At 46.7% G+C, this 27,845-nt stretch overlaps 1 protein-coding gene across 2 annotated transcripts; it reads left to right on the top strand.

Moving 5' to 3' along the window:
* The first annotated feature begins 17,120 nt into the window (after window positions 1–17,120).
* Window positions 17,121–22,130, top strand: LOC123064223 (uncharacterized). Of its 2 annotated transcripts, XM_044487752.1 has the most exons (5): window positions 17,121–17,472; window positions 17,709–17,821; window positions 20,986–21,208; window positions 21,376–21,568; window positions 21,662–22,130. In XM_044487752.1, exons 2-5 carry the CDS (start codon window positions 17,724–17,726, stop codon window positions 21,793–21,795), a joined length of 648 nt encoding a protein of 215 aa, XP_044343687.1. In that variant the 5' UTR covers window positions 17,121–17,472; window positions 17,709–17,723; the 3' UTR covers window positions 21,796–22,130. The 2 variants fall into 2 exon arrangements, with proteins under 2 accessions (XP_044343687.1, XP_044343694.1); XM_044487759.1 differs by lacking the exons at window positions 17,121–17,472; window positions 17,709–17,821 and adding an exon at window positions 17,906–20,656.
* Window positions 22,131–27,845: the final 5,715 nt, after the last annotated feature.

The following is a 27,845-nucleotide window of genomic DNA, read 5'->3' as shown; positions in this document are numbered from 1 at the left end:
GTGGGAAGATGCGACCTTGGTTGTAAAGAATGCAAGAGTAATAGCTTCGCTGAGGATAGCTCCAGAACCGATCAGATGATATCCTTTCCCTTGAGTAGGGGTTCCTGGAGCTATTGAAGAACGTGTTGTCTGCCCTGAAGCCATTGATGTTGAAGGAGCCAGGTGCTGATGCAGGACCTGGAAACCTTGGCAGTCTTGGGATTGGCTTCTGGACCTGAGGCCTGTGCTCAACATGATAGTTGAATTGGGGACCGGCAGCAGACTCAGGAACAGAAGTGGCGGGATCAGTGGCTTCGCTGTCTTCTGAAGCTTTTGCTGGGGAGGGCTCCACATTAGCTTCGTTGTTGGTTGTGGCAGCCTCAAGATTTTCATCCTCCACTTGACTAGCTGGAGGGTCGGTCACAGGCACGTTCTCCTGGAGAACTGCTTCTTGGTGGAGCAGGGGAGTGGGATCTTGTGGTACTTCTTCTTCTGCGGCTGATGCAGCCGGAATGTCTTCAGCAGAGACTTGAGGCCTTGGACCTTTGCGAAGCCTGCGGAACGCAGACGACGCCTGTGGAGTTGGAGTGGGCTGGGCCTCATAGTCTTCTTCCTCTTGTGGGCGATCCGCCCATGAAGCATCCTGTGCAATTGGCGTCAGTGGACGACCAATGCTGATGAGTTTGCTGTTTTCTAACTGAGGAAGGACTGCATCATCTTCTACATTGTCATGATGACCAATGTCTTCAGCAGCGATGGGATCAGCTGCTGGAATGTCTTCAGCTTCAGGAGCCTCTGTGGAAGCAGGCTCATGAACTGTCAGTTGACGTTCTGCGTCAGGATGAACCATAGAAATGGGTTCAACTATCAAGGGCTCTGTGGGAGCAGCCCGAGCTTTCTTGGTCTTTCGCTTTTTCTTGGTGGGGGCAGTAGGAGAGTCTTCAGAGTGTTTCCTCTTCCTGGCTTCAGCCTCAGCAGTTCTTGTCTTCTTGAGCTCTGAAGCTGTTGACCGGCTCTTTGGCTTCGAGCCAGTCATTCTTGTTGGGAAGACAATCGGAACTGCTTCTTGCCTTGGTGCATCAGATTCAGCCGTAGCAGGCTTCTTCTTCTTCTTTGCGGCCATCCTGGGGTCGATGCCAGGACGCCCAAGTGCCTTGCGCTTCTCAGCCTCATTATAGGCTTGCACACATCTGTCAGCCAGAGTCTTCATGCGCTCACGCGAACCCTGAGCTTCTGCATGCTTCTTCACAAAGGCTTCCTTGAGCTCGTGCATCATTGTCTTGAAGTTCTTCACTTCTTGCACGCTGAGCTTGGCCATATGCTTCTTGAACTGAGCCTTTTCATAGTCAATCTTCTGCTTCAGCTCAACAATGCGCTGGGCAATAGCAAGTTCTGAAGCAATGGCGCCTTGGAAGGCGACACTGAGGCCAATGGGTAGCTGCAGATCTTCAAAGCTGATGTTTGGCGTGTCAAACCACTCGTCAATGAAGTTGTGGATGATGGTGACATCAAAGAGAGGCAGATCATTGAAGATTTCTGCTTCTTCTTTGCTCTTGATGAGTTGCTCAAGAGCGTCATCTGCAAGATCTTCATCACTTGACAGATCAATGTCGTCGTTGCGCAGAATGGCAGCAGCTGTTAGCTCTTTGCCAGTGTGAGACAGAGGCATCTTGGCCTTCTGGGGCCTTGAGACGCGTGATAAGTCTTCAGACTGCACACTGTCTTCAGGAGGTGCAGTCGCCAATGGCTTCGCCTTTGAGATTTTTGGTGAAGGGGCCGGCTTTGAAGCTTTTGGCTTCTTCAACTGCTTTGGCTTCGGCACTGCAGGCGCGTCATCAGACTCAGTGTCAGCTGCAGGCTCATTCACTGCAGTCCCTTAAACCAACATGTAGGTGATGAGGCCTTCAAGGTTGGCGAAAGGACTGATGACATTGGGTTCTGCATGTCGTGTGCCATCTGCCCTTGGAGATGAGGGGCCAGGGTTGAAGTCTAACCCAAAAGTCTTCTTGTTCTGCTTCGCTGAGTTCTGAGCAAACTGGAAGTTGCGCTTGAACAGATTGTCGTCACGACAGCATAGCAGTGACGACGAGTGTGCATCAGCAGGCTGTGGTCCACGGACCATGCATGGATAGAAGCCTTGAGCAATGGCTTCATCTCTGGACCTGGGTAGAAGATTCTTGAATAGGATGTCTCCCCACGGTCTCTTGATGGCGTTTTTTCTCAGCATACTCCTGGGTCACAAATCTGTATTTGAACCATTGTTCTGCCCAATATCTTCGAATCCATTGGATTCGGGTCTTGCGCTGACCGTAATCCTCTTCAGGATCTGTCTTGTACATTTCTGAGAGTTCATCTGGCAGATCTCTGGAGGTCTCACCATGACGCTTTCTGCCACCCTTCCTTGCTGCTTTCTCTGAAGCCATAAACTTTAACTTGAAAGACTTCAAGACGTTCAAAGGCTTCAAAGGTTTTCGTTTGCTGGACCAACAGGAACTGGCTTCAGGAGAATTTATGTGATGTTGTAAGAATTCTGCAAATGAATGCAGACTATGAGAACCAAAGGATTCTCCCACGGACATGTACCTGTGACAGCATTAAGGCGCGAGGGAAGGGGAAGAGGTCATATGCATTCTCAGAAGATTTTGAAGATAAATCAGTTTAGAAGACATTGACCTCATCGTGCGAAGACATTCACTCATAGATAAGAAGTTGGTTCCAGATTTGTACGAATCCACAGATCAGTACAAGTGAGGAATCTAACTACTTTGTGAAGCACAAGTGAATATACTAGGCATGTTTATGAGATGCAGTATGAGAGAGATCTAGCTTGTGTGAACAGAAACTGCTTGTGGTAGAAAGTGACAGATCAATAGGATCAACGGTGCTGTAAAAAGGGAGTTTTATTTACCACACTGAGAACTGCTAGACGGAGTGGGAGATGATGCCGAGCAGTTCACTCTTCCGTGCCCTAACTTGGCGACGGAGAACACCTACGACAACGGCGGAGAGGACGATGTCCACGGTCGGCGTGAAGACGGCGTCGGAGAGGTTGCGGCAGCGAAGCGCTTCGTCGCCGGCGTCGTCGAGAGCTAGCGGTGGCGCTAGGGTTCGTGCGAGGGTGGAAGAAGAGATAATGACCGCTGTGAGTGTGTATTTATAGGCACAGGGGCGGCACTGTGCTATTACACAGGTGCCCCTGGCGATTCGCATTTGAGGAACACGTGGCCATTATGCGGAATTTTGGGGTTTGTTCCACGTCCCACGCACGCCTGGATTGTCGGGTGGTCGTTCCTACTTCTCCGGAATTCATGTGGAGGAATGAGCATTGAAAACGGACTTAATGGTTGTCTCTGTATCTTCTGCTGACAAGGACGCAGAGAAGACATTCGACAGTTTCAATAGAATGCATATGACTTGGAGAGATAGAGTTTGAGATAGAAAGCATAGAGAGGTTAGGGTCCGATCACATTCACTTAGTTCAAAAGATTCAACACGAAGACATAGCTATAAGTGAATGCTGTAGAGGACAGTACACTAGCATATATATATATATATACATATATATATATATATATATATATATATATATATACAATCAACATAGTGAAGATAATCATGAAAATATGTTGAGATCGAAGCCAAACCAAATGTGAAGACATTGCAAGGTAACGCCATGAGTGAAACACTTCAAAATAGAACGTTTGGTGGTGGCGTTACCCACCGTATAGGAAGTATTAGACTCAGACATGGCGCACAATTATCGTGGTGCTCCGAAGTCAAATTCCACATTAATATATTCACACTCAGAATGTATGTCTTCATTGATTGAAGATATACTTTACTTCGTGTGTTGCACATCTAAGTCATCAATATGCATAAGGGTTAGGATGTGTGCCTGATCACAGGACATTTGAGGATTCCAGGATATTTAGCTCACATCATAACTTGCAAAACCTCTTCTCATCCAAGGGCTTGGTGAAGATATCTGCCAATTGCTCTTCAGTGTTGACGTGTATGATATCAATATATTCCTTCATAACTTGATCTCTGAGAAAGTGATGACGAATTTCAATGTGCTTTGTCTTCGAGTGCTGAACTGGGTTGTTAGCAATCTTGATGGCGCTTTCGTTGTCGCAGTAAAGTGGCACTTGCTTCAGATGAATGCCATAGTCCTTGAGTGTTTGCTTCATCCACAGAAGCTGAACGCAGCAAGATCCAGCAGCAATGTATTCAGATTCAGCAGTGGAGAGAGATACACAGTTCTGCTTCTTTGAAGACCAACATACAAGTGATCGTCCCAGAAAGTGACATGTGCCTGATGTAGACTTGCGATCAACTTTGTCACCAGCATAATCAGCATCCGAGAATCCAACCAGATCAAACTCTGAGCCCTTTGGATACCATAATCCTAGAGTTGGGGTGTGAGCCAAATATCGAAGAATTCGCTTCACAGCTAAGTGATGCGACTCCTTTGGTGCCGCTTGAAATCGAGCACACATGCAAACACTAAGCATAATATCTGGCCTAGATGCACATAGATAAAGTAAAGAACCAATCATGGAGCGGTATACCTTTTGATCGAACTCTTTACCATTGTCGTCAGGACCCAGATGATGTTTGGCTGGCATTGGTGTTGTGAAGCCTTTGCAGTCTTGCATACCGAACTTCTTCAGGCAATCTTTGAGATACTTCTCTTGAGATATGAAGATGCCATTGCGTTGTTGTCGTATTTGAAGACCAAGGAAGAACTTCAGCTCCCCCATCATGGACATCTGATATTGCTCTTGCATCATATATCCAAACTCTTCACTGTACTTCTGATTGGTGCAGCCGAAGATAATGTCATCCACATATATTTGGCACACAAACAGTTCACCATCATATGTCTTCGTGAAAAGAGTGGGATCTAGGGAACCAGGTATGAAGCCTTTGCTCTTCAGGAAGTATTTGAGTGTGTCATACCAGGCCCGAGGGGCTTGTTTGAGGCCATACAGTGCCTTGTTGAGCTTGTATACCATGTCAGGATGTTTTGGATTTTCAAAGCCAGGCGGTTGTGCAACATACACTTCTTCTTCAATCTTGCCATTGAGAAAGGCACTCTTCACATCCATTTGATATAGAAGTATGTTATGATGATTTGCATAGGCCAGCAGTATGCGTATGGCTTCAAGTCTAGCCACAGGAGCAAATGTTTCATCGAAGTCAATGCCTTCCACTTGAGTATATCCTTGAGCAACGAGACGAGCTTTGTTTCTGACAACTTGACCATGCTCATCTTGCTTGTTGCGGTATATCCATTTGGTGCCTATTATATTGTGCTTCCGTGGATCAGGACGCTTAACCAGTTCCCATACATTATTCAGCTCAAACTGTTGAAGCTCTTCTTGCATAGCTTGAATCCATTCAGGTTCCATGAAGGCTTCTTCAACTTTCTTGGGTTCTGCTATTGAGACGAATGCGAAGTGCCCACAGAAATTTGCTAGCTGAGTTGCCCTTGAACGAGTGAGTGGACCAGGTGCATTGATGCTATCAATTATTCTTTCAATCTGCACTTCATTGGCAACGCGAGGATGTACAGGGCGAAGACTTTGCTCTTGCTGTTCATTGTCGTTGTTGGAAGGAATGTCTTCAGGCTGAGCATTGTCTTCATGTTGATCAGGTGCTGAAATGATAAGTTCTTCTTCAGGATGAGCTTCAGAAGGTATAATTTCTCCAGTTCCCATTAGCTTGATTGATTCACTGGATGGAACTTCATCTAGCACATTTGGCAGCTGCTCTCTTTGTGAACCGTTGGTCTCATCGAACCGCACATCCACTGTTTCAACCACTTTGTAATGAAAGAGATTGAAGACTCTGTAGGAGTGCAAATCCTTTCCATATCCAAGCATAAAACCCTCATGTGCTTTTGGTGCAAATTTTGAGGTGTGATGTGGGTCCTTGATCCAGCACCTTGCGCCAAATACTCTGAAGTAACTGACATTTGGCTTCTTGCCAGTAAGGAGCTCATAAGATGTCTTGTTCAGTAGCTTGTGAAGATAAACACGATTGATTGTATGGCATGCAGTATCAATGGCTTCGGGCCAGAATTTTCTTGGGGTTTTGTATTCATCTAGCATCGTTCTGGCCATCTCAATTAGTGTTCTGTTCTTGCGTTCGACGATGCCATTCTGCTGTGGCGTGTACGGGGCTGAGAATTCATGTGTGATGCCCAAGGTATCAAGATATGTATCAAGGCCAGTGTTCTTGAATTCAGTGCCATTGTCACTTCTGATGTGCTTTATCTTGGCACCAAAATTGTTCATAGCTCGATTGGCGAAGCGTCTGAAGACATCCTGCACTTCAGTCTTGTAAAGGATTATGTGCACCCAAGTATATCTAGAATAATCATCAACAATAACGAAGCCATAGAGGCAAGCAGTAGTAGTTAGAGTTGAGTAATGAGTGGGACCGAAAAGATCCATGTGAAGCAGTTCGAAGGGTTGAGTAGTAGTCATGATTGTCTTCGAGGGATGTTTGGCCCTCGTCATCTTCCCTGCTTCACAGGCACCGCATAAGTGGTCTTTCTTGAACTTGACGCCCTCGATGCCTATGACATGCTTCTTCTTCGCAAGGGTGTGGAGGTTCCTCATGCCAGCATGTCCAAGCCTCCGATGCCAGAGCCAGCATTCTGAAGCCTTTGCTAGAAGACATACTGCAAGCTGTGGCCCTGCTGAGAAATCTACCACGTACAAATCATCTTTTCGATACCCTTCAAACACTAGAGACTTGTCAGATTCCATTAGTACAAGGCAACGATATTTTCCAAACATTACGATCATGTTCAAATCGCAAAGCATTGAGACAGACATTAAGTTGAAGCCAAGGGATTCAACAAGCATGACTTTATCCATGTGTTGATCCCTTGAGATTGCAACTCTACCTAGACCCAATACCTTACTTTTACCAGTGTCAGCAAATGTGATGTGGCTCTTGTCGGATGGACGTAAGGTTGAGTCCATAAGAAGACTTCTTTTGCCAGTCATGTGATTTGTACACCCACTGTCAATAATCCATTCTGAAGACGCTGGTGTCGTACCCTACAGTGCAGTTAGGGGGATAGGCTTCACCAAGAGCATTGTGAAGCAAAAACATTTGACGAACCAGTGGGTTATGAAAGCTTAGATCCAGGTTAGGACTAATAGGGAGAGTAGCAAGCGATTCAGGTACGAAGTACATAGTAAGACCATTTGGGCATTTGATCTTGCGCCCTACAAGATGTTTAAGGTCCCCAGCAATAGCGTCAGACGATTTTGGTTTTCTGCTGGAGACCTTTCCCTGCAAAAGAGAGTTAAGCCTTCTTAACCACCCACATCTTCAAGGGTGGCTTAGAAGCAATAAGTCTAAGTGCAGCATCTGAGAATTTTGGCTTTGAAGCCTTAGCAAACAGTCTTGCAGGCGGACAATAGTACTCATAAGAATAAGCAGAATAGTTCTTGGTCTTATGAACATGGCGGTTTGATGAACCGCTCTCATATTCATATGCCTGAGTATGGTTTCCTGCAAAACATTTGCGTTAGTGTGACTCAGGTGAGTCCTCTGTCTGTATGAAGCCTTTGGACCGTATGAAGCCTTTGGTCTGAGGTTTGTCTTCTTCACGTGAGGTGTCATGATGACATTCACAGGAAGACTCTCCAGACACCTTTTCGGAACCCAGATCTTCTTCATAGGCGGTCCATTCCTGCAGTTAGTACCAATGTACCTGGCAAACACTTCACCATTCTGATTCTTAAACAGTATATAGTTTGCATCAAAGGATTCATCAATGATAATGGGGTTAGCACAAGTGAAGCCAGATAGATTGGATGGATCTGCTGAAGGTTCCTTTGCAGCAACCCACATGGTTTTGGGGTACTGCTCAGGTTTCCAGTAAGAGCCATCTGCATTCATTTTCCTTACGAACCCTACACCCTCTTTCCTAGGGTTTCGGTTCAGAATCTGCTTTTTCAGGACATCACATAGCGTCTGATGCCCTTTAAGACTTTTGTACATCCCTGTTTCAAGCAATGTCTTCAACCTAGCATTCTCATCAGCAATAGCGGTGGTATCCTCAGCAGAGGGGTTAGTTACCACATCAACAGTTGAAGATATTGCAACAGCAGTAGCAGTAGAACATTCAGCAACAGAAGTAGCATTATCACGCTCAATGCATTTAAGACATGGTGGTTCAAATCCTTCCTGAGCGGGACTGATCTGTTTGGCGCGAAGTGACTCGTTTTCCGTTTGAAGATCTTCATGAACCGCTCTCAATTTCTCAAGATCCTGCTTCCTTTGAAGATAATCATAGGAAAGCTTTTCATGAGTTGTTGAGAGAGTTTCATGACGACTTTCAAGTTCCTGATACTTAACGTGAAGATTTTTTATGTCTTCAATTAAGGATTCAGATCGAGTCATTTCAGCACCTAACAGATCATCGCTTCTGTCTAACAGTTTTTGAATATGTTCCATAGCTTTCTGTTGTTCAGTTGCAATTTTAGCAAGTGTTTTGTAGCTAGGTTTTGAACCACAATCAGAGTCATCGTCACTAGATGTTTGATAGTGAGTAGTGCGTGTGTTTACCTTGGCACCGCGTGCCATGAAGCAGTAGGTAGAAGCGGAGTAGTCCTTGTCATTTGCATCGGTGTCGGTGATGAAGTCATTGTCTTCAGTGTTGAAGATGGACTTGGCAACGTATGCTGTAGCCAGACTTGCGACGCCTGAGTCGGATTCCTCCTCAGACTCCACCTCCGCCTCCTCAGAAGCAGACTCCTCCTCTGAATCCATTTCCTTGCCAACAAACGCACGTGCCTTGCCAGATGAGCTCTTCTTGTGTGATGAAGACTTTGAGGAAGACTTGGAAGAAGACTTTGAGTATTTCTTCTTCTTTTTCTTGTCGTCAGAGTCATATTCCTTGCTCTTCTTCTTCTTTTTTTTGTTCTCATTGTCCCTCTGTGGACACTCAGAGATGAAGTGGCCAAGTTTCTTGCACTTGTGACATGTTTTCCTCTTGTAGTCATGAGCAGGAGCTTCATCATTCCTTGAACTTGATCGGGAAGACTTTCTGAAGCCTTTCTTCTTGGTGAATTTTTGGAACTTCTTGACAAGCATAGAAAGTTCCCTTCCAATATCTTCAGGATCATCAGAACTGCTGTCTGATTCTTCTTCAAATGAGGAGACAGCTTTTGCCTTCAAGGCACGAGTTCGCCCATAGTTTGGATCATAGATATCTCTTTTCTCCGAAAGCTGAAACTCATGTGTGTTGAGCCTCTCAAGTATGTCAGACGGATCGAGTGTCCTGAAATCAGGACGTTCTTGAATCATCAGGGCCAGGATGTCAAACGAACTATCAAGTGATCTCAGTAGCGTCTTGACGACTTCGTGTTTGGTAATCTCAGTGGCGCCGAGGGCTTGAAGCTCATTTGTGATGTCAGTGAGTCAGTCAAATGTGTGCTGGACATTCTCATTGTCATTTCGCTTGAAGCGATTGAAGAGGTTGTGAAGGACACTAATTCTCTGATCTCTCTGGGTTGAGATGCCTTCATTGACCTTGGAGAGCCAGTCCCGGACCAGCTTGGATGTCTTCAAAGCACTCACACGGACATACTGTCCTTTGGTCAGATGACCACAGATGATATTCTTGGCAGTAGAGTCCAGTTGAACGAATTTCTTGACATCAGCAGCAGTGACACCTTCTCCAGCCTTGGGAACGCCGTTCTCGACGACATACCATAGGTCGATGTCAATGGCTTCAAGATGCATGAGCATCTTATTCTTCCAGTAGGGATATTCAATTCCATCGAATACGGGGCACACAGCGGAGACTTTAATTATCCCTGCAGTCGACATAGCTAAAACTCTAGGTGGTTAAACCGAATCACACAGAACAAGGGAGCACCTTGCTCTAATACCAATTGAAAGTGCGTTATATCGACTAGAGGGGGGTGAATAGGCGATTTTTATGAAAGTCTTTAGAACATGGGAGTTTTGAAGACAAACGATAAAATTAAACCTATTACCATGCAGCGGAAGGTAGACTACACTAGGCAAACCATAGTCAAGTATTCAATGAAGTGAAAGCACAAAGACTAATAGCAGCTAGGTAATAAGGATCAGGTAGGAAGATATTGTGAAGCCAAACAGAACACATAGTCACTCAGTGAAGACAAATGATAGAGCAAACATACAATGACTTCACAAGGAGGAACAGTAAGTAAAGTGAAGTGAAGATGAAACCAGTGACTCGTTGAAGACAATGATTTGTTGAACCAGTTCCAGTTGCTGTGACAACTGTACGTCTGGTTGGAGCGGCTAGGTATTTAAACCTTAGGACACACAGTCCCGGACACCCAGTCCTGAACACGCAGCTCAGGACACCCAGTCCTCACCGTATTCTCCTTGAGCTAAGGTCACATAGACCTCGCCCAATCACTCTGGTAAGTCTTCAAGGTAGACTCCCAAACCTTCACAGACTTTGTTCACCGGCAATCCACAATGTCTCTTGGATGCTCAGAATGCGACGCCTAACCGGCTGGAGGATGCACAGTCCTCAAGTGTAATAAGTCTTCAGATCACACAGACAAGAAGACTTAAGTGATGCCCAATTCTCTCTGGCTCTGGGTGGTTAGGGCTTTATCCTCGCAAGGAATTCTCTCTCAAAGGCTTCGAGGTGGGTTGCTCTCAAACGACAAAAGTCATACTTTCAATCTGAGCAGCCAACCATTTATGGTTGTAGGGGGTGGGCTATTTATAGCCACTTGGCAACCCGACCTGATTTGTCCGAAATGACCTTGGGTCACTAAGGAACTGACACGTGTTCCAACGGTCAGATTTCAAACTCACACGCCAACTTTACTTGGGCTACAAGCAAAGCTGACTTGTCCGACTCTGGACAAGATTCGCTCTCATAGTCTTCACTCGAAGACATAGGTTTTTGGTTTAGGCATCACTTCAGTCATTCTGACTGGTTCTCTTGGACCCCACTTAACAGTATGGTGGTTCCTATGACTCAACACAAAAGAAAAAGACCTACGAAAGATCTAAGTCTTCGAGCTCCATAGGCTTCATATCGTGTCTTCTCTTGTCATAGTCTTCAATGTGAATATCTTCATATACCACCTTTGACTTCAATGTCTTCATACATTTTTAGGGGTCATCTCTGGTAGTAAAACCGAATCATGAGGGACTTCTACCTGTGTTATCCTGCAATTCTCACAAACACATTAGTCCCTCAACTAGGTTTGTCGTCAATACTCCAAAACCAACTAGGGGTGGCACTAGATGCACTTACAACACCCAATGCGGAAGACACTGTTCGGATCCTAGCACAGAATGCAGCAAGAGGATTTCCTGGGATGCTTGGAAGCATCGACTGCATGTTGGAAATGGAAGAATTGCCCATTTGCTTGGCAGGGGTTGTACAAAGGCGCCAAAGGCGGTTGCAGTGTGGTGCTTGAGGCAGTGGCCACACAGGACCTCTGGATTTGGCACTCCTTCTTTGGTATGCCAGGAACTCACAATGACATCAACGTGCTACAGTGCTCTCCTGTCTTTGCCAAGCTTGTTGAAGGCCATTCTCCTCCGGTGAACTTCAAGATCAATGGGCGACACTGCAACAAGGGGTACTATCTAGCTAAAGATCTATCCAAGGTGGTTGACATTTGTGAAGACCATCTCAAACCCTGTGCCAGGAGGCAAGAACGCCTGGTTTGCGAAGATTCAGGAGGCTTGCAGGAAGGATGTAGAGCGGGCATTTGGTGTGCTCCAATCTCGATTTGCTGTTGTCCGGTACCCCGCTCAGACCTGGTCAAAAGATCAAATGTGGGAGATCATGACTTGCTGTGTCATCTTGCACAACATGATCATCGAAAGCGAGCAAGAAGACCCAGTGTTTGACACTGAACCATACTACAGGCAAGGCCCTCTAGCCGAAGTTGATCACCAGCTACCGGCAACCTGGACTGCCTACCTTAGTATGCGTCAGAAGATCCGAGACCCACAGGTGCATCATCAGCTGCAGCAGGATCTGGTGGAGCACCTATGGAGGCTCAAGGGGGAGGCCGAGAATGACGTCCGATGAAACTTGAGTTTTTATTTGTTAAACTATATAATTTGTAGTGAACTATTTGTTCAACACGCCGAACCACGCCGAACTATGTGACGAAATAATTGATTTATATATTTGTATGCGAAAATTAACGCCGAAACACGCCGAACAGGTCAGAATATGGGCTGATTCACGCAGATATCGGGCCGTTTTGGGGCCGAAAGCTGGGCTGAACACGGCGCTTGGGGGCGACCACGGGGGGGGGGGGGGGGGGGGGGCGACGGCTGGGTGCCGAACCGCCCCAGCGCCGAGTTTATCACCGGCACACCCCCAGGCTGCTCTTTTTCGGCGCCCTGGGGGCCGAACGGCTGGAGATGCTCTTATATGACATGAGGAATTTGATATTTTGTAGCGTAGCAGTGAGTAAAATGCACTTTTGATCCTTAAACTTGGTGGCAGTGTTCAGAATGGTCCTGGAACTTGTGAAGTGCCTCAATACAGTGCCGAAAGTTACCAATACAGCTTCTATACGGTCCCTGAACTTGTCACGCTGGTCCTGGGCTACATATCTTTTTTTTAAGATAACCTGGGCTACATATCCGCATATGCAACATGTACGCCGCGGCGTACCACAGTCACCACGTCAGCGGAGAGCACGTAGTCAGAAGATTTGGTTGTTCCTGGTCGAAATCCCAAACACATTCCCCGATCGTACCCCTGGAGATCCTTGTCGTCAACTCGAACCACCTCGATGGCCGAGCGCTGGTGTCGGCGGCCGAGTAGGATGACCGCCACGATAATCAGGAGGACCATGAGATCAGAGAGCAGGGCGGCCATGGCGACTCTACGCGAGGGGCGCGCTGCACCGTGCGCTCGCGGTCACTGGTGTCCCCGGGCACCGGGAGATGCAGAGCACTCCCTCCCCTCCCCTCGCGTCGCCCCTGCTCGGGCGACTCGGGGGTCCAAACCCTAGCGCCGCGCCTCCTTTTCCCCTTCCTTCCCCTCTCGCCGCCGCCTGAGGCCGCCGTCGGGCAAGCCCGGGGCGCCGCCGAGGAAGGTGGCGGCGGGGCCCTGGCTGCCCTGCCTCTTCTGCGGGGGGCCGAGGTCCCTGGGGCGGCGACCCTGTCAGAGAGACGTCACCGGCCCTGCGACAGGCGGTAGCGGGGGCGTGGGCCGGCGAACCTGGCCGTGTGGACGGCGGGTGAACCGGAGGACGGGTGGCGTGGTGCAGCGGCAGATCGGCAGCGCCAGATCTGGCCGCCCTTGCCTCCCCTGTTTGGCGAGCTCCTCCCCGGCCAGATCCGGCCTGCTCCTCTGCGGGCCACCAGGTCTCGCGCCGTTGTGGTATGGGTGGCGGGGATTCGAAGACCGGGAGAAATCCCAGGCCGGCCTCGCTGGTCTTGGCGGCGGCGACGCTCGAGGGCGCCGCTCCCCTCCTTGGAGGCGCCGTTCAGGTCAGATCCGCCGCCCCCTTCCCCTCTAGTCTCCCGGGTGAAAACCACAACTCTGTTGGGCGGCGCGGCGCCCTTGGCGTCGCGTTCCTTCCTGAAGGCACCGTCTTTGGGAGCTAGGTGGGCATTGGGCTTGCTCGGCGATGTGGTGGGTGTGCAGCGGCGGAGGTAGCTGGCCGCTACTGCTCTTCTCCGCCCGTTCCGGCATCTCTTTCTCATTCATGTCCAGTCCGTGGATTTGGTGGTGCTCTGCTCCAGGTCAGCGCTCCGTGGCTTGTCGGGTGCACTCGGTTCCTTTTCTAGATGCAGCCTGCCGGTGTCCTTCCTCCCAGGTTCTAGGGTGAACCGCGACACTGTCAACGGTTCGGCGCCTTCGATCCAGGCGAGGAGGCAGGGGCTTTCTTTGACAGTGGAGCTGGGAGGTCATGGCATGTCGGGGCCGCTGGCGATCTGGCGACGGCGTGTCCTTCCTCACCGTCGGAAGTGCTACTCCTGTGCTGACATTCTCCTACTTCCTTGGTGACCCGTACGCGATTGAGGACCTACACATCTCCAAGCTGCATGTCTCCATGTTCGATCTTATTTAGCTTGGTGTGTGTGAGGCTTGTGAGCTGCTGTCCAGCGTCTTTGTACCTTGTCGCTTTTCTGTTTTCTTGTGTTGGTTTCGCGCTTGTATTACTATTTCTGGCCGGTTGATGGCTTTGTTAATTCAAAGCCGGACTCCTCTAAAGCCTTCGTTCTAAAAAAAAAGATGCAAACACTGGGTCGCCCTCAACATCGCGGAGAATTCCGTCCCCGGCGCACGCCCGGAGAAATTGTTGAAGGAGACGTTGAGCACGGCGAGGTTCTGGCGAGCAGGCATCAGCTGGAGGTTGCTGGAATTGATAGATGGATGTGCGAGACGTCGAGCACGCCGAGCCACGTGAGCCCGGCGAACTCCTTCGGCATTGCACCCGACAGGCCATTGCAGCTGAGGTCAAGATCAATCTGACCTGGAATCTTGCCGATGCTCGCCGGTATCGCGCCAGACAGCGAGTTGCCGCCGATCTCCAGAGGTATCTGACCGGACAGCCGGTTACCGCCAAGAACGAGCTTGGTGAGCGAACCGAGCATGCCGGCGGTCTCCGGCGAGTTGCACATACGTGTGCTAGACAAAATCGATCAAGATGCTAGTCTGCTTGTTTGAGCTTGCTTTGCACGTAGCGTACATGTGATTCTCGGGTTCATGGACAGGTCGACGACGTCGAGCCCAGTGCACTTGCCTAGCTCCAGCGGACGTAGCGCTCGCACGCCATGCCCAACTACATGAGCGATCAGCTGTCGCTCGTAGCATACACCCGATCGATTTCTTCGTTGTTGGACCAAAGAAACCCTTCTTCATGGTTGACCTGAACAACAAATTGACCGTTGACTTTCAAAATGGGTTGATCTTTTTGGAAAGTTCATGGATTTCAAAAACTATTCGTGGATTTGCAAAATGTTCACAAATTGAAAAATACCTTGAATTGGGGAAAAATCACGGATTTTGGAAAAAAATCAAAGATTTGAAAAAAAGTGCATCAATTTTGAAAAAACTCCAACAATTTTGTGAAAAACTATTCCTTGCATTAAGAAATGCATTCATTTTGAAAGAAGTTCATCAATTTTGAAAAAAATCATCAATATTTAAAAAATGTTTACGAATTGAAAATAAATCTCAAATTTGGAAAAAAGTTCACTCATTTTTTAGAAAAACAAAATTGAAAAAAGTTTGCACATTGCAAAAGAAAATAAAACAAAAACAAAAAAGGAACAGAAAAAAGAAAGGAAAAATAAAATAAAAACCGAACAAAACCATTTGAAAAAACAAGAAAAAAGGAAAAATAAAAAATAAAAGAGGAAAGAAGAAAAGATTGAGAAAGAAGCTTGTAATCATGTGAACTGGTGGTAGCTGGCTGGTTATTATGTTGAACTCTAAACCATGAAGTTGGTAGTTTGGATCCTGCTAGCCTCATAGTTTTTTGCGATTTTAAATGCAAAAAAAGGATGTGCAAGCCCAACAGCTGTACAACGTCTACATATTTCTAAAATACGACCATCATACCCTCTGTTATGAAGAGGTATGAGTTCATCTAAGCTGTCCTTGTGTTTAGGGGGTGTACAGAAGCAGACATGTTTTAGTTTTTGCAAAAGCTGAAAAGCACATGATGTTGGTTGGTGTCTCAATAGTTCTATGGACAATTTGGATATTAAGAAATAGCATAATATTTGATAATAGCAAAACTAATGATCCTCGTGTTTCTGCCAATATGATTGCTAGATGGTTGAATGATTGGTTACTTTTGCAGAAAAACCAAGAAGGTGAAGAAACACTTAGATGGGGAGTTAAGATGTTCGAGTTGATTGCATATGAGTTCTTTAGAGTTGTGCATGGCTGACGGGTGGGGGGTCAACAGGATCACGGCCACGTGAGAGATGAACCTTGTTTGTCTACACCCTGCCTATTGCAAATCTGTTCCTTAGAGTCGTGCATGGTGTTGGCGGGTGAGGATGAACAGGATCACGGTGACGTGAGAGATGAACCTTCTCTGCCTACACTTTGTCTATTGCAATGCCTCCTCTGAAGTCTTCTTTTTGTTGCTTCTGCATAATGCATGCGAATGTAATATATATCCTACCTAAGAAGGTTGTTTGATAGGTGCTTTGCATGAATTATTGTATGTTTCCTTGCCTACACGTTTCAGCTCTTTGTTTTAAGGGTTCGACTTGTGGATGCCCAAAACTATGAGTTGGTTCTGGTTTAGGTCGTCTACTTATATCTTTAGCTTTATTTTGGTTAGTAGTTAGATTTTTCAATTAACTCCCTGGTATCTAATAAAATCTCGTGCATACCAGGCATCAATAAGCTTGAAACCAATATGTATCTGGATCACATTGATGTTCGGTTATCTTTATAATTGTCGGTCTACTAGCTCTCTATTCAGTTCATTTACATGGTTATCTCTTGCATTGTGAGGGAGGGGCAATCCTTTTGCACAGAAATTGTGTGCAAAAGAGGGGGCACGCCCTCAAGTAAGTATATATATAGGCATAGGGGAGGGGAGCCGCTTTGGAGGAGGGGATCCCTGCCCATGAGCCGCCAAGATCTGAAGGGAACCAACAGATCAGGGGACATAAACTCTCACATGCCCTTCGTCGGCGTTGGATCGGACGGTGTCGAGGTAGGAAGAGACCATAGAGACCTTATTCCAACACGCCATCGTCGCCATCACCTCGTCGGTGTCACTGAAGAAGCAAACCCTAAAGGAAAAAAATGAGATAGACGGGTCCCCACTCCTCTTACTGTCGACAAGGCTGCTGGATGGGAAAGAGAAGAAGGACCGAGTTTGCGGTTAGAGTTGGGAGGCGACGGCTGTTGTGCATATGGAGTTATATACTCCCTCCGTCCCAAATTACTCGTCACAGAAATGGATGTATCTAGAACTAAAATACATCTAGATACATCCATACTTGCGATAAGTAATTTGAAACGAAGGGAGTAAATCGGAAATGAGGTAGTATGATGGAGTTGGGAAGAAATTACAACCTTGCCATCGCACACCACGAGACCCCACTGGCTGACCGAAAAGAGACACCTTGCTTCCCCAATCCCCACCCAAATCTCTACACGCTCGCCCTTTCTCATGCCCTCCATGGCGCAACCCTAGGTACCTCGACCGCATCGCCGCCTCTCATCGTCTCGGCCCAGTCCCCCCCGCCCCCACCCCGTCCATCACGCCGCCGCCGTCGCCTACAGTGAAGAAGCAGGATCTCGCGACGTCATCCACCAGGACCTCGCCGCCGCCTCTTCCAATACTTCAGCGACGGTACAGCAAGGTCCAGCCGCCGCCTGCTTCCAGGAATTCGCCGCCTCCTCCAAAGCCTCAGCGACGCTACATCAAGGTCGAGCCGCCGCCTGGTTCCACCGCGGCCTCCAATACCCTCTTCAATCCCTCCGCTTTGAAGGTAGCCGACCTCCTAATTTGCAATTTTTGTTAGCCACAACAATCTTTTCACAAACTGGAGCCGTAGCTAATTTGTTAGTCAAGCAAACACTTTTTTAGACCTATACAGAGGTGAAGGGGAGTTGAGGGGTGTAGTGAAGCTCGAGGTGGGGTCGAGCTGCCCCAAAGACCCCCTGACCTTAGCCCTTGCCTGCAAGATCCGGTCGCCGGCAATTTCACCACCCACTCTTGTTGCAGGCTTGATCAGCTGAGATGTCATTAACCCGGAGCTCTTCTTCAGCCTCGAGTGGAACCGCTTCTCCTCCCAGCGAACAGGGTTCAGTTTCTGGTGAAGAACATATCTTCAACTGGTGCGTAGACATCTAATTTATTGCATTTGCACGTGTGCCCTCAATTCGATGTCATCGTCTTATATTTGGTTCCATCTCCCTACCACTTGCACACGAGCTAGGTCATATAGGTAACTAGAAGCATATTTGGTTTGGTTCATGCTTCTCCTCCCAGCGTACAGGTTTCAGTTTCTTAGGACATGTTTGGTTGGCAGCCACATTTTGCCACACCTAAGGTTAGGCGGGTGACGCAGTTGTGGCATGGCTAAGTTGTGGCAAAAACAGGGTTGTTTGGTTGGTTTCCATAGCTTAGTTGAGCTGTGGCAAATTGACCTGTTTGGATAATTGCCATGTAACCTGCCACAGGTCTGGCGAAAATGTGTGGATAGTGTTTAATTTTGGTAGCCAAATATGATAGTCACCCCCGTTCAATGAAGTGGTGAGTTTACTCTCTTATGCTCATGTGTGGGCACCCGCGATGTCATGTGACGGTGTCCGCTACCCGCCCCACTTGCATTCTGAATGTCATTCAGTTCTTGTGAGTTGCAGTTGGGTGGTCCACTTCCATCATCCAAACCTGTTTCTGGATAAATGGCAAGGGAACCATCAACATTATGCCCATGAAAAGTTCTTGCATTTCATGAAAGGACTTCCATGGTGTTAAAGAGCAAGTGCCTAGCCCTATCCTGCATGCATGTGTATAATCTAATCAGTATCATAAATTTCTTTAGGATGGTGTATTTTATATGAACGAAAAAAACTTACACTAAGTTGTTCTTTTTCAGACTTTGAAATAGCCACTTTACATTTGGCTGCATCAAAGCCATCACTCCTATTCATAGCTGTCTCGACTATCTTCCAATTATCCTTGTAGTCTGTAGTGACGATCAGCTTGTTCAAGTGGAACCCCCACAACCAACTCTTTGTTTAAACTTTAAAGTATCAACACACTTCATACGGTGTTGCTTTTTGAAAACGAAGCCTGCATGCTGCTCTGTTTCGGTACTCGATGTAAAAATCCAACATGAACTTGGCCTGTTCATGATCCCAACTTACGATTCTCTGCTGGGAAGCTCCATCGCCATCCAACTTTCCCTTTCCCTTTGCCATTGCCAATCCAATGAGAAGAAATGATTTTTTATGGAGTGACGAAATGGGCAACATCCGCAGTTCTCAGAAACCAGCCATGGTACTCAAGATTTTTCTTGGATCTGGATGGGGATTTTGAGTGGAGTGAGTAGGGGGCTTGGAAACAAAATAGAAGGGGGATTTGGAGAGGAATAGTTGAGAAGATGAAGGCGAGATTGGAGAGAATGGGAGGAGGGGAAAAGACACGAGAGAGTTCACGCTTTCTTTTTGCCCAGAGTGGTGAACTACCCGTGTATGTGCTATCATTTCCATCCCGTGGGCAGTTGGAGGAACCCTGTTTTCTCCCACCACCTGAGGTGCGCCAAAGATTTGGCGGACGAATCCGGTGCCACAAAATGGATGAAAAAAGTGCGGCAAAGCAGTAGGAAGTGTGGCGAGATTTTTGTTGCACGGTAAGCTAATGCAGAGAAATGAACACCAGCCTGAAGGAGTATGACATGCCTAACTTAAGGTATTGCAAGTTATGGGTCCCAACCAAACATGCCCTTATGAAGATCGACTTGCCATCTAAAAAATACCAGGTTAAATGGGCATACCTTGTGATCTCTATTACCAAGCTTGTCAATTAGTTTCCAGAGTTTGAGTTTGTTAAGATAGGAATATGTCAGAGTTTTTCTTCCTTAAGCTAGAGTTGGAGTTTGTTAGGAATGGTCTGATCTCGTGGATCAATAAATTTGTCCATGGACTAGCGTGTAAGACCTAGAGGTAACAACGGATCAATAATAAAACAGAAAAGGAGGCCTCTCCTCACATCTGTGCTCTCAGGAGCTTGGTCTGTGACAGTTAGTGTTAAACGATCTAATTGCTTCAACAGATAGGCATTCAGCCTTCGACAATGATATCTGTTTTAACAGACTGTTTGCACAGTTCGCTCAGTTGTTATCCATGCCAAATACCGACCAGGTGGCCTATGCATTTTATTTATTTTGCTGTTAAAAAGCTTATTGCTCCCCCGTTTCACACTATAAGTCCATGCGCACTATCCATACATGCCAAGGAGTCAAGGATACACTAAGTCTAACAGAGAGTTAATGGTGATTGAAACATGATTTTTTGCTTCAGTTCACCCTTTTTTTTAATGATTTTCGATGCAGATCAGTGGTTGAGACGAAAACTCACCCCTTGGTTGCAAAGTGCATATACAGTTTAATTCACATGGACTTCACTTGTCACTAACAACTCGCTATGTGCAGGAGCATTCCGATTCACGTGCGATACGAGTTTATATGCAAATTGGGATATATTGATGTGTACAGATATATTGATGTATACCAATTCAGTCACAATCTCTTATTAAAATAGGGGGTATAGATTGGGAATCTTGCAATAACTATGCGCTTGATTTCTTTCGAGCATGAACAATGCACTCATTTCAATGGTACCAAGGACTCATAGGACTGAACCGAGTAAGTTTCAACACTATGAGGGGGTGTCCAAGCTAGAAAGTTTCTGGTACTGGCAGCCCACCTGGTACCAAGACCACCAACTTTCCGATTATGACATAGCAAAAGTAAAACTATATTTTCTTCAAGTTCTGCATTGAGCCTTCGCTAGCAAATTGAGGGACAAAGACATAACTGTCGGTCCCATCTGATACTTAAGAGGAGGAAGTACAAACTGGAAGGAAAGAACTTAGTACTGCTGTGATGTGGCACTCTTGGTAATGGACCAGGTAGCTCACATTGTCCATCCCTTGGCAATGGACCAGTGAGTGTTTTCAACTTTTTCTTTTGGAATCTCATGCATATTTGATATAGCATACCTTATCGTAGTATTTGCCAGTATAACAACCACTTTGCCAAAAAGATGCTCTATGTGTGCTTCACTGTCTTCTAATCATTGCAATGTTCCTTGCATGATAAAATTTGTAGATATGAATATTGTATATGTGCTCACAGGTACATGTGGTTTTTTCCTGTATGAACAACTTGTTTAGACAAGATACTCATCTAATTGGCCTGTCATATAATTTTCTGAGATAACTTTATGTTAAGTCATTAGTGATTATGCTTTAATGTGTTAAATTTGGTATGTAGGGATGGATTTGCTGAGTTGGAGACCTGGGAAGACCCCACTCCTAGGCCATCACCCTTTACTCTCAAGGAGCTGGGTGATGCCTGGGTTGCTGCTGCAAAGCGCCAGCTCATTCGCAGGCCCAAGACACCGCCCCGTGAGGAGCTGCTAAGGCGCAGCCAAGAGCATGACCAGAAGAGTTTGATAATAGCGTTGAACGTCTATGCCAAGCAAAACAATATGCAAGTATGCGAACATCGTACTCAAATATTTAACCTTGCTTTTAGACTAGTTTGTTAATTAATTGTTTACTTAGAATAGCTAAAATCCCATGATTTGATTTTGCAGACTAGAAATGCAATAAAATATATCTCGTCAGGCTTGTTAATTTACATGTGTCATTTGTATTTCAGCCTACTGACCTCGAGGTAATAGAAGTGAAAGCAAGAAACCTAATCATCGAGGGGGGAAAGGGATACGTACACTTTAACTTTCTTGTGAAAATGCAAGGTGACCCATCTAGTTTGTTCTTTGCGGAGGTGCATCCAGATTGTAGAGAGGAGGAGGATGTGTATCTTTGCACCCCTTTGGAAGCTAATGACTCGGGTAACTATCTATTATGTTGTTCAGATTTTTTTGTGTGTGCAGATACTTTAGTTATGCATCTCTACTGCTAATACACTTTCCTTGTTTTATAAGGTAACTGTTATGGGTGCAAGGACCGTGCAAAAGAGCTTTTGCATCCCACTAGCGGTGGCTACTTGGGTGGGCACAAAGATGTTGTTTTCCCCTTCATTTACGGAAGTGATGAAGAAAGTGAAGATGAGGCCTGATTTCTCTTGGTTTCTTGCTTAAGTCTTAATCTGATGTGCTAGAGGGGTTAGTCTTAATCTGATGTGCTAGTGGGGTTGCGTACGACAAGAAATGGTGTGGTGCTGGTTTGTGGTCGCATCAATTTGTTTTTTTTCCTTTGACTTTGAACTCAGTTCTTTGGTGGATTGTACTCTGAGTAGAGCGAGCTGGCCTTATGGTAAGGTGTTGTGAAGTTGCAAAAGATTGATTGAAATTTCCTCTACATCTCGTTTGCACTTGTATTGGCATCAGAATTTTAGCCATCATTGCTCTAAACTTGGATATTGTTCTCGTATGGATGTAATTTTTCCTAATATGATATCTCTTCGCACATTCGGACAAATAGTTTAAGATCATGACATGTTTGGTGCTGCAGGAGTTTCTCGCAAGCTAATACTCCCTTTGTTCCAAAACTAGTGTCATGGTTTTAGTTCAAATTTGATGTGCTGAATTCATTGAACCGATCAGCTAACTGTGGCATGAAATCTTTTGCGTTAATTTAAGACATTTTTACAGCAGTTGTAACTTAATGTAAGACGTTTTGCAGTTCAATTGTGCTGCAAAACGCCTTACATCAAGTTACAGAGATAGTATTATTTTCTTGCTGTAAAATACAGCACGCCTCTAAAAAATGAAAAGTACATCAACAGTTTATAACGATACATCATTCTAACTTAATACTCCAATTTCGTTTCGTTTTCGGTGATTTGTTGTGTGCGTGATCGGTAAATTTATTTCTGGCTCGCATTGGCTTCCTACAACGATTAGGCCCTCTTTGATTCGCAGGATTTTCAAAACGTAGGAATAGGAAAAGTATAGGGTTGGAGTGGCATGCACACATGAATCCTACAGGATTAGCATGGAGTGTTTGATGGCACAGGAAAAGCAAAAGAATTGTAAAAAGAGGTTGGAGTGGATGTTAGATTTCCTATGAAATGTAGTACAAAAGATTTCATAGGAAAAATTCCTATGGGATCCAATCCTATAAATCAAAAGATCAACATAGAAAAAATTCTTAAGGATTTCAATCCTCCAGAAATCTTATAGAATTCCTTTGAATCAAAGGAGCCCTTAGCTTCTAGGGCCTGCTGGGAAAAAGCCCATGAATTCCCTACCCAAAGGACTACGGGCTCCGGCCGAAAAGGCCGGCTGGAGCAAATTTTCAGCTCCCTGATGCACAACAGTCAGTGTAACCTGATGCACACATATTACGAGAGCTAATCACTACTCGAAAATTATTTCGACCCTGATGCCCGTGCATCAGGAAGCATACATGCAGCTCCGCCCCTGCTCCTCCCTGCCATGGCTGCCCTTGCAAAAAACGAAACCTTATCCTAAAAAGGATCGCTGATCAAATACTTACAAATGCAGGGGTTAATCTGTGAAAATGAAAGGTTTTGTTAGATCCACTTTAAACTACAGAGTTTTTTTTTGCAAAAATGCCGCGATGGTGATCGAGCAGAACCAGTACGTGCTTTATAATTAGATTAGATAAAGATAGAGAAGTAAGATCACACTGACATGTAGGCCCATGTCTATTTTGACGGTCAACTAAATTCCAGTCAACCACCGTTAGTTTTGGTAGCCACATACTCGCTTGTAGTGGGACCTACTTGTCTGTTTTACACTCAGCAAGTGTTTACCTGAGAGATCAGCGCTTTTTGAAAACAGTTAGCACAATGTTGGTTGTTTTTTGAAAGAAAAAATGAGATGGTTTTTTGAATTAGAGTCCCCAATTATAACGATTTTTTGCAATTTACTCGACACTAGGGGACACGCACATCAGCGTCAAACTACGACAGTACCACTGCCCTGCATCCAAGTTCCAAAACAACACACCTGGGGAGCTAGACGCATCAACGTCAACTGCCACATGGAACTTAATTTGGAGTACAACAAATCACCGAAACGAAATTGTCACAAGCACGATTCTAGTTTTAACATTAAAGATACATATGCTTCGGCCCCTACCTGTCACAGCTGCTGCTACCAAAGCCAAAGCACTCCGGTAACGGACCTTGTCATCATACGCACTACCATAGAGACTAGACGGAGTTTGCGGCTCTGTCTTGTTGGAAACATATGGTGATCCTTCAGATTAATGCCCAGAAATGCGTTGCCTATCCAATAAGGTGCGAAGAGCTTGATTTCGGGCTCTCTACCTTGCCGCTAACTAGGCCTTCCACTCTGCTTTCAAAAAAACAAAAAAAAAACAAAAACAAAAAAACTAGGCCTTCCACTCAGTTACGAGGAGTGCCTTGTCAATTGGAAGGTCTGCTCACCAAAAAAATTGGGAGGCCTCGGAGTTAAGGACCATGCTTCGGCTGTGCTCCCGCGGCTACGTTGGGCATGGCTTGAGTGGAGCAGCAACCTGCAACCGTGGCAGGGCTCCCCCATCCCCTGTGACCGCACGGGCAGATCACTTTTCTCTGCTTGCATGGAAATAACCCTCGGTGAGCGCAAGGTTTTGGAATGACTGTGTGACATGGCTCCTACGGATAACGCTTCGGCCTATTCTGCTTGGCTCGACGGAAAAATCTCTCTGTACAAGATGGATGAAGGGTTTGGAGAAACATCAACACCGAGCAGCTCCTGGACGAATTTGTCAACCTTTGGGACATGCTACATCACACGGTCCTCCCTGATGCTCCTGACAACATCTGCCGGAAATAACGGCTGCTACGCGGCTTTAGTCTACATATACTGCTCAGTTTATTGGTCGCACCACTGACCCCTTGCTGCATGCAACTTGCAACATCAAGAGCGAGCCCAAGGCGAAGTTCTATTTGTGGTTGTTGGTCCTGCAGGAACTGGACAGCAGATCGTTTTGCCATGAGGGATTGTCTGCACAACGACAAATGCACCTTCCGTGATCAGGAACTTGAGTCGGCTGCCCATTTAACTCTCACATGTCCGTTTGCCCGGGAAGTTTGGCATTCCTTCCTTTGAAGTGACCCTCAAGTGGCCAATGTTGGTACGCCATCGATGGCGATCCAGGGATGGTGGAGAAGGATCTGGGCCTGTGCAAGCACCAGGATTCCCGTTCGCAAATAACTTCCGCTATTTACGTGGCTTGGAACCCATGGAAAGAGAGAAACAAGCGCACATTTGAAGGTAAAAGATGCTCCTGAGAAACCACTGCTGCGATGGCCAGAGATGAATTTTGTTTTGTTTAAGGAGGCCACAATATAGTTTTTTAGACTTTAGAGTGTGAGTTGCTATTGAGAGTTCTTACTCAAGTGTCCTAAACTAGGAGGTGCTAACCATGTCGGCCCCCTAATTGTGGGCCGGGCTGAGGACCCCCGGATAATCGACAAGTGGGCCAAATTTACCATATCCCACTACGTGCTCAAAGATGGAGTCCTCCGAAGACTTGGCGCATACGCACATTCCAATTGTCGGCATGTTTACCCCTTAATGTAACCGCCCTACATGTAACCCTAGGTACCCATGGTGTCTATATAAGCCGAGCAGTTTTAGACCATAGGGTAGAGAAACATCCATTCACATACGACCTCGAGGTAGATCATCCTGTATTTTGTATCCGTCACAACCAATACAATAGAAGCAGGACATAGGGTTTTACCTCTTCGAGAGGGCCTGAACCTGGGTAAAATATTGTGTCCCTCTTCGTCCTGTTACCATCTAGCTAAGGTCACCAGCTCGGGACCCCCTACCCGAGATCCGCCGAATTCAACTCCGACATTGGTGGCCCATGCATGTCTCGTTGTGTGGTCAAAGCAGCTCCATGGCTCATCTTTGGATCGACGACAACATTGGTTGTGGGAAGACCTTCTTCCCTGGACAACTTTTTGTCTTCGGCAGTGTCACGCTCTACGCCAATTCGACTAGCCACTTCGGGCAGATCAAAAATTTCGCTCCACGCCAGACCATCATGTCTGGAAACATGGAATATGCCGCGGATGCCCGTGGCAAACTTGCGTTCTTGGGCTGGGTGTCAGACTAGTCCGAGGACCTCATCGGTGCCATCACGTCGATCTCAGATTCAATCTAGGATCAGGACCACGACGCGGATCACACATCGGGTCTGGCTTCAAGCTCACAGCCGAACACTTCCTCGTCAGAATAGACGTCGAGTGTGGCCGACGAAATCCCCGATACCATGTCAAATGAGATCTCGAGCAAGCTTCAGCTAAGCCCAACCTTAAGTCGGGATATGGGCGAGGCCGACAAAGTGGTTCCGAATGAGATGTTAGGTCGGATTCAGAGCCTCACAATCTCGAATGGTCGAACCTTGGTTTACGATCAGACCGGGGACATATCTGGAGGAGCCGAAATTTTCAACCCACCCTCCACCCACCTAGTCGCTACCATCAAGGATTTAAGCGACGTTCTAGCGTACGCATCCGATGAAGAAGCCGACATGGATGAAGATGTCGATGAGATGTCGTACACTACCTCACCGGCTGCCACTACTCATATCAGCAAGTGGATGCTACCTCCACTTATGATATCTACATGGTGGACACCCCCAGAGATGGAGGAGGAGGCAAAGGACCACCCCCCAAAACGTCGACGCAGAGTCCGTCGTAATGGAGGAACTGGCAATGGTGATGCAAGCAACAAGGGAACTGGAGATGGTGTTACTGCCGACAATGACACTGCTCAAGATGACACCGACAACCAGAAAGCCGACAACGATGTTGGCGCCGACAAAAACAACAACGACGACGGTATGATCAACGGGGATGATGACCCCGAGGACATCGATTATTATTGGAATATGAGGAGGATAGAAGCCTCAATCTTGATGAATTTGATGTTATTGAGGAGGCCCTTGAGGCGCCTTAGCTCAAAACCTTCCGCCGGCGATTTGCCAGCACCACCAAGAGCATCAATAAGAAGACCCATCATCTTAAATCCAAACAGGACGAGCTTAACGACAAATGGGTCGAGCTCCTCTAGGCTGAGCAGGAACTTGAGGACAAGCTTGGGAAAGCCGGGGCTAATCAGCTTAACTCATGAAGGAACCTACTTCAAGAGCTAGAGAGGAGGCCGAAGGCAACGTGCTATTTAATGCGAGTGGACCGAGAAGCCCGACCGCCCTCCTCGAGGCCAACATAGGCCATCGGGCAGGTACAAAGAGCTTCACGAGGCTCCCCGGCGTCATGGCGGAATAGATTCACCCCGACCTTTCAAGAAATACGATCCGAGGGAGAAATTACAGTTAAGGCTGTTGGAGAACACAGTAATTTCAAAAATTTCCTACGCACACGCAAGATCATGGTGATGCATAGCAACGAGAGGGGATAGTGTAGTCCACGTACCCTCGTAGACCGTAAGAGGAAGCATTATGACAATGTGGTTGATGTAGTCGTACGTCTTCACGATCGACCGATCTTAGCACCGAAAGTACGGCACCTCCGTGATCTGCACACGTTAAGCTCGGTGACGTCCCACGAACTCACGATCCATCAGAGTGTCGAGGGAGAGCTTCGTCAGCACGAAGGCGTGATGACGGTGATGATGAAGCTACCGGCGCAGGGCTTCACCTAAGCACTACGACGATATGACCGAGGTGGATTATGGTGGAGGGGGCACCACACACGGCTAAGGGATCAATGATCAATTTGTGTGTCTATGGGGTGCCCCCTGGCCACGTATATAAAGGATGGAGGGAGGAGGAGGCCGGCCCTCATAGGGCGCGCCCAAAGTGTGGAGTCCTACTAGGACTCCTAGTCCTAGTAGGATTCCACCTCCCACATGGAATAGGAAAAAGGGAAGGGAGAAGGAGAAGGAAGGAAGGGGGCACCCCTTTCCCTAGTCCATTTCGGACCAGTCCATAGGGAAGGGGTGCGGCCACCCTTGAGGCCTTTCTCTCCTTTCCCGTATGGCCCATTAAGGCCCAATACGAATTCCCGTAACTCTCCGGTACTCCAAAAATACCCGAATCACTCGAACCTTTCCGATGTCCGAATATAGCCTTACAAAATATCGATCTTTACGTCTCGACCATTCCGAGACTCCTCGTCATGTCCCCGATCTCATCCTGGACTCTGAACAAACTTCG

Source organism: Triticum aestivum, chromosome 1A (genome assembly GCF_018294505.1).
Source record: "Triticum aestivum cultivar Chinese Spring chromosome 1A, IWGSC CS RefSeq v2.1, whole genome shotgun sequence".
NCBI lineage: Eukaryota > Viridiplantae > Streptophyta > Magnoliopsida > Poales > Poaceae > Triticum > Triticum aestivum.
The sequence above is the reverse complement of the archived record's forward strand: the minus strand, read 5'-3'. Positions and strand labels throughout refer to the sequence as shown.

What these genes read in the sequence shown, in the direction of transcription:
- LOC123064223 (XM_044487752.1), top strand. Translation starts at nt 17,724, where the DNA reads ATGTCATTAACCCGGAGCTCTTCTTCAGCCTCGAGTGGAACCGCTTCT. An exon ending in CCAAGCAAAACAATATGCAA is followed by an intron (nt 21,209 to 21,375) that starts GTATGCGAACAT and finishes TTTGTATTTCAG; the next exon opens with CCTACTGACCTCGAGGTAAT. An exon ending in TTTGGAAGCTAATGACTCGG is followed by an intron (nt 21,569 to 21,661) that starts GTAACTATCTAT and finishes TTGTTTTATAAG; the next exon opens with GTAACTGTTATGGGTGCAAG.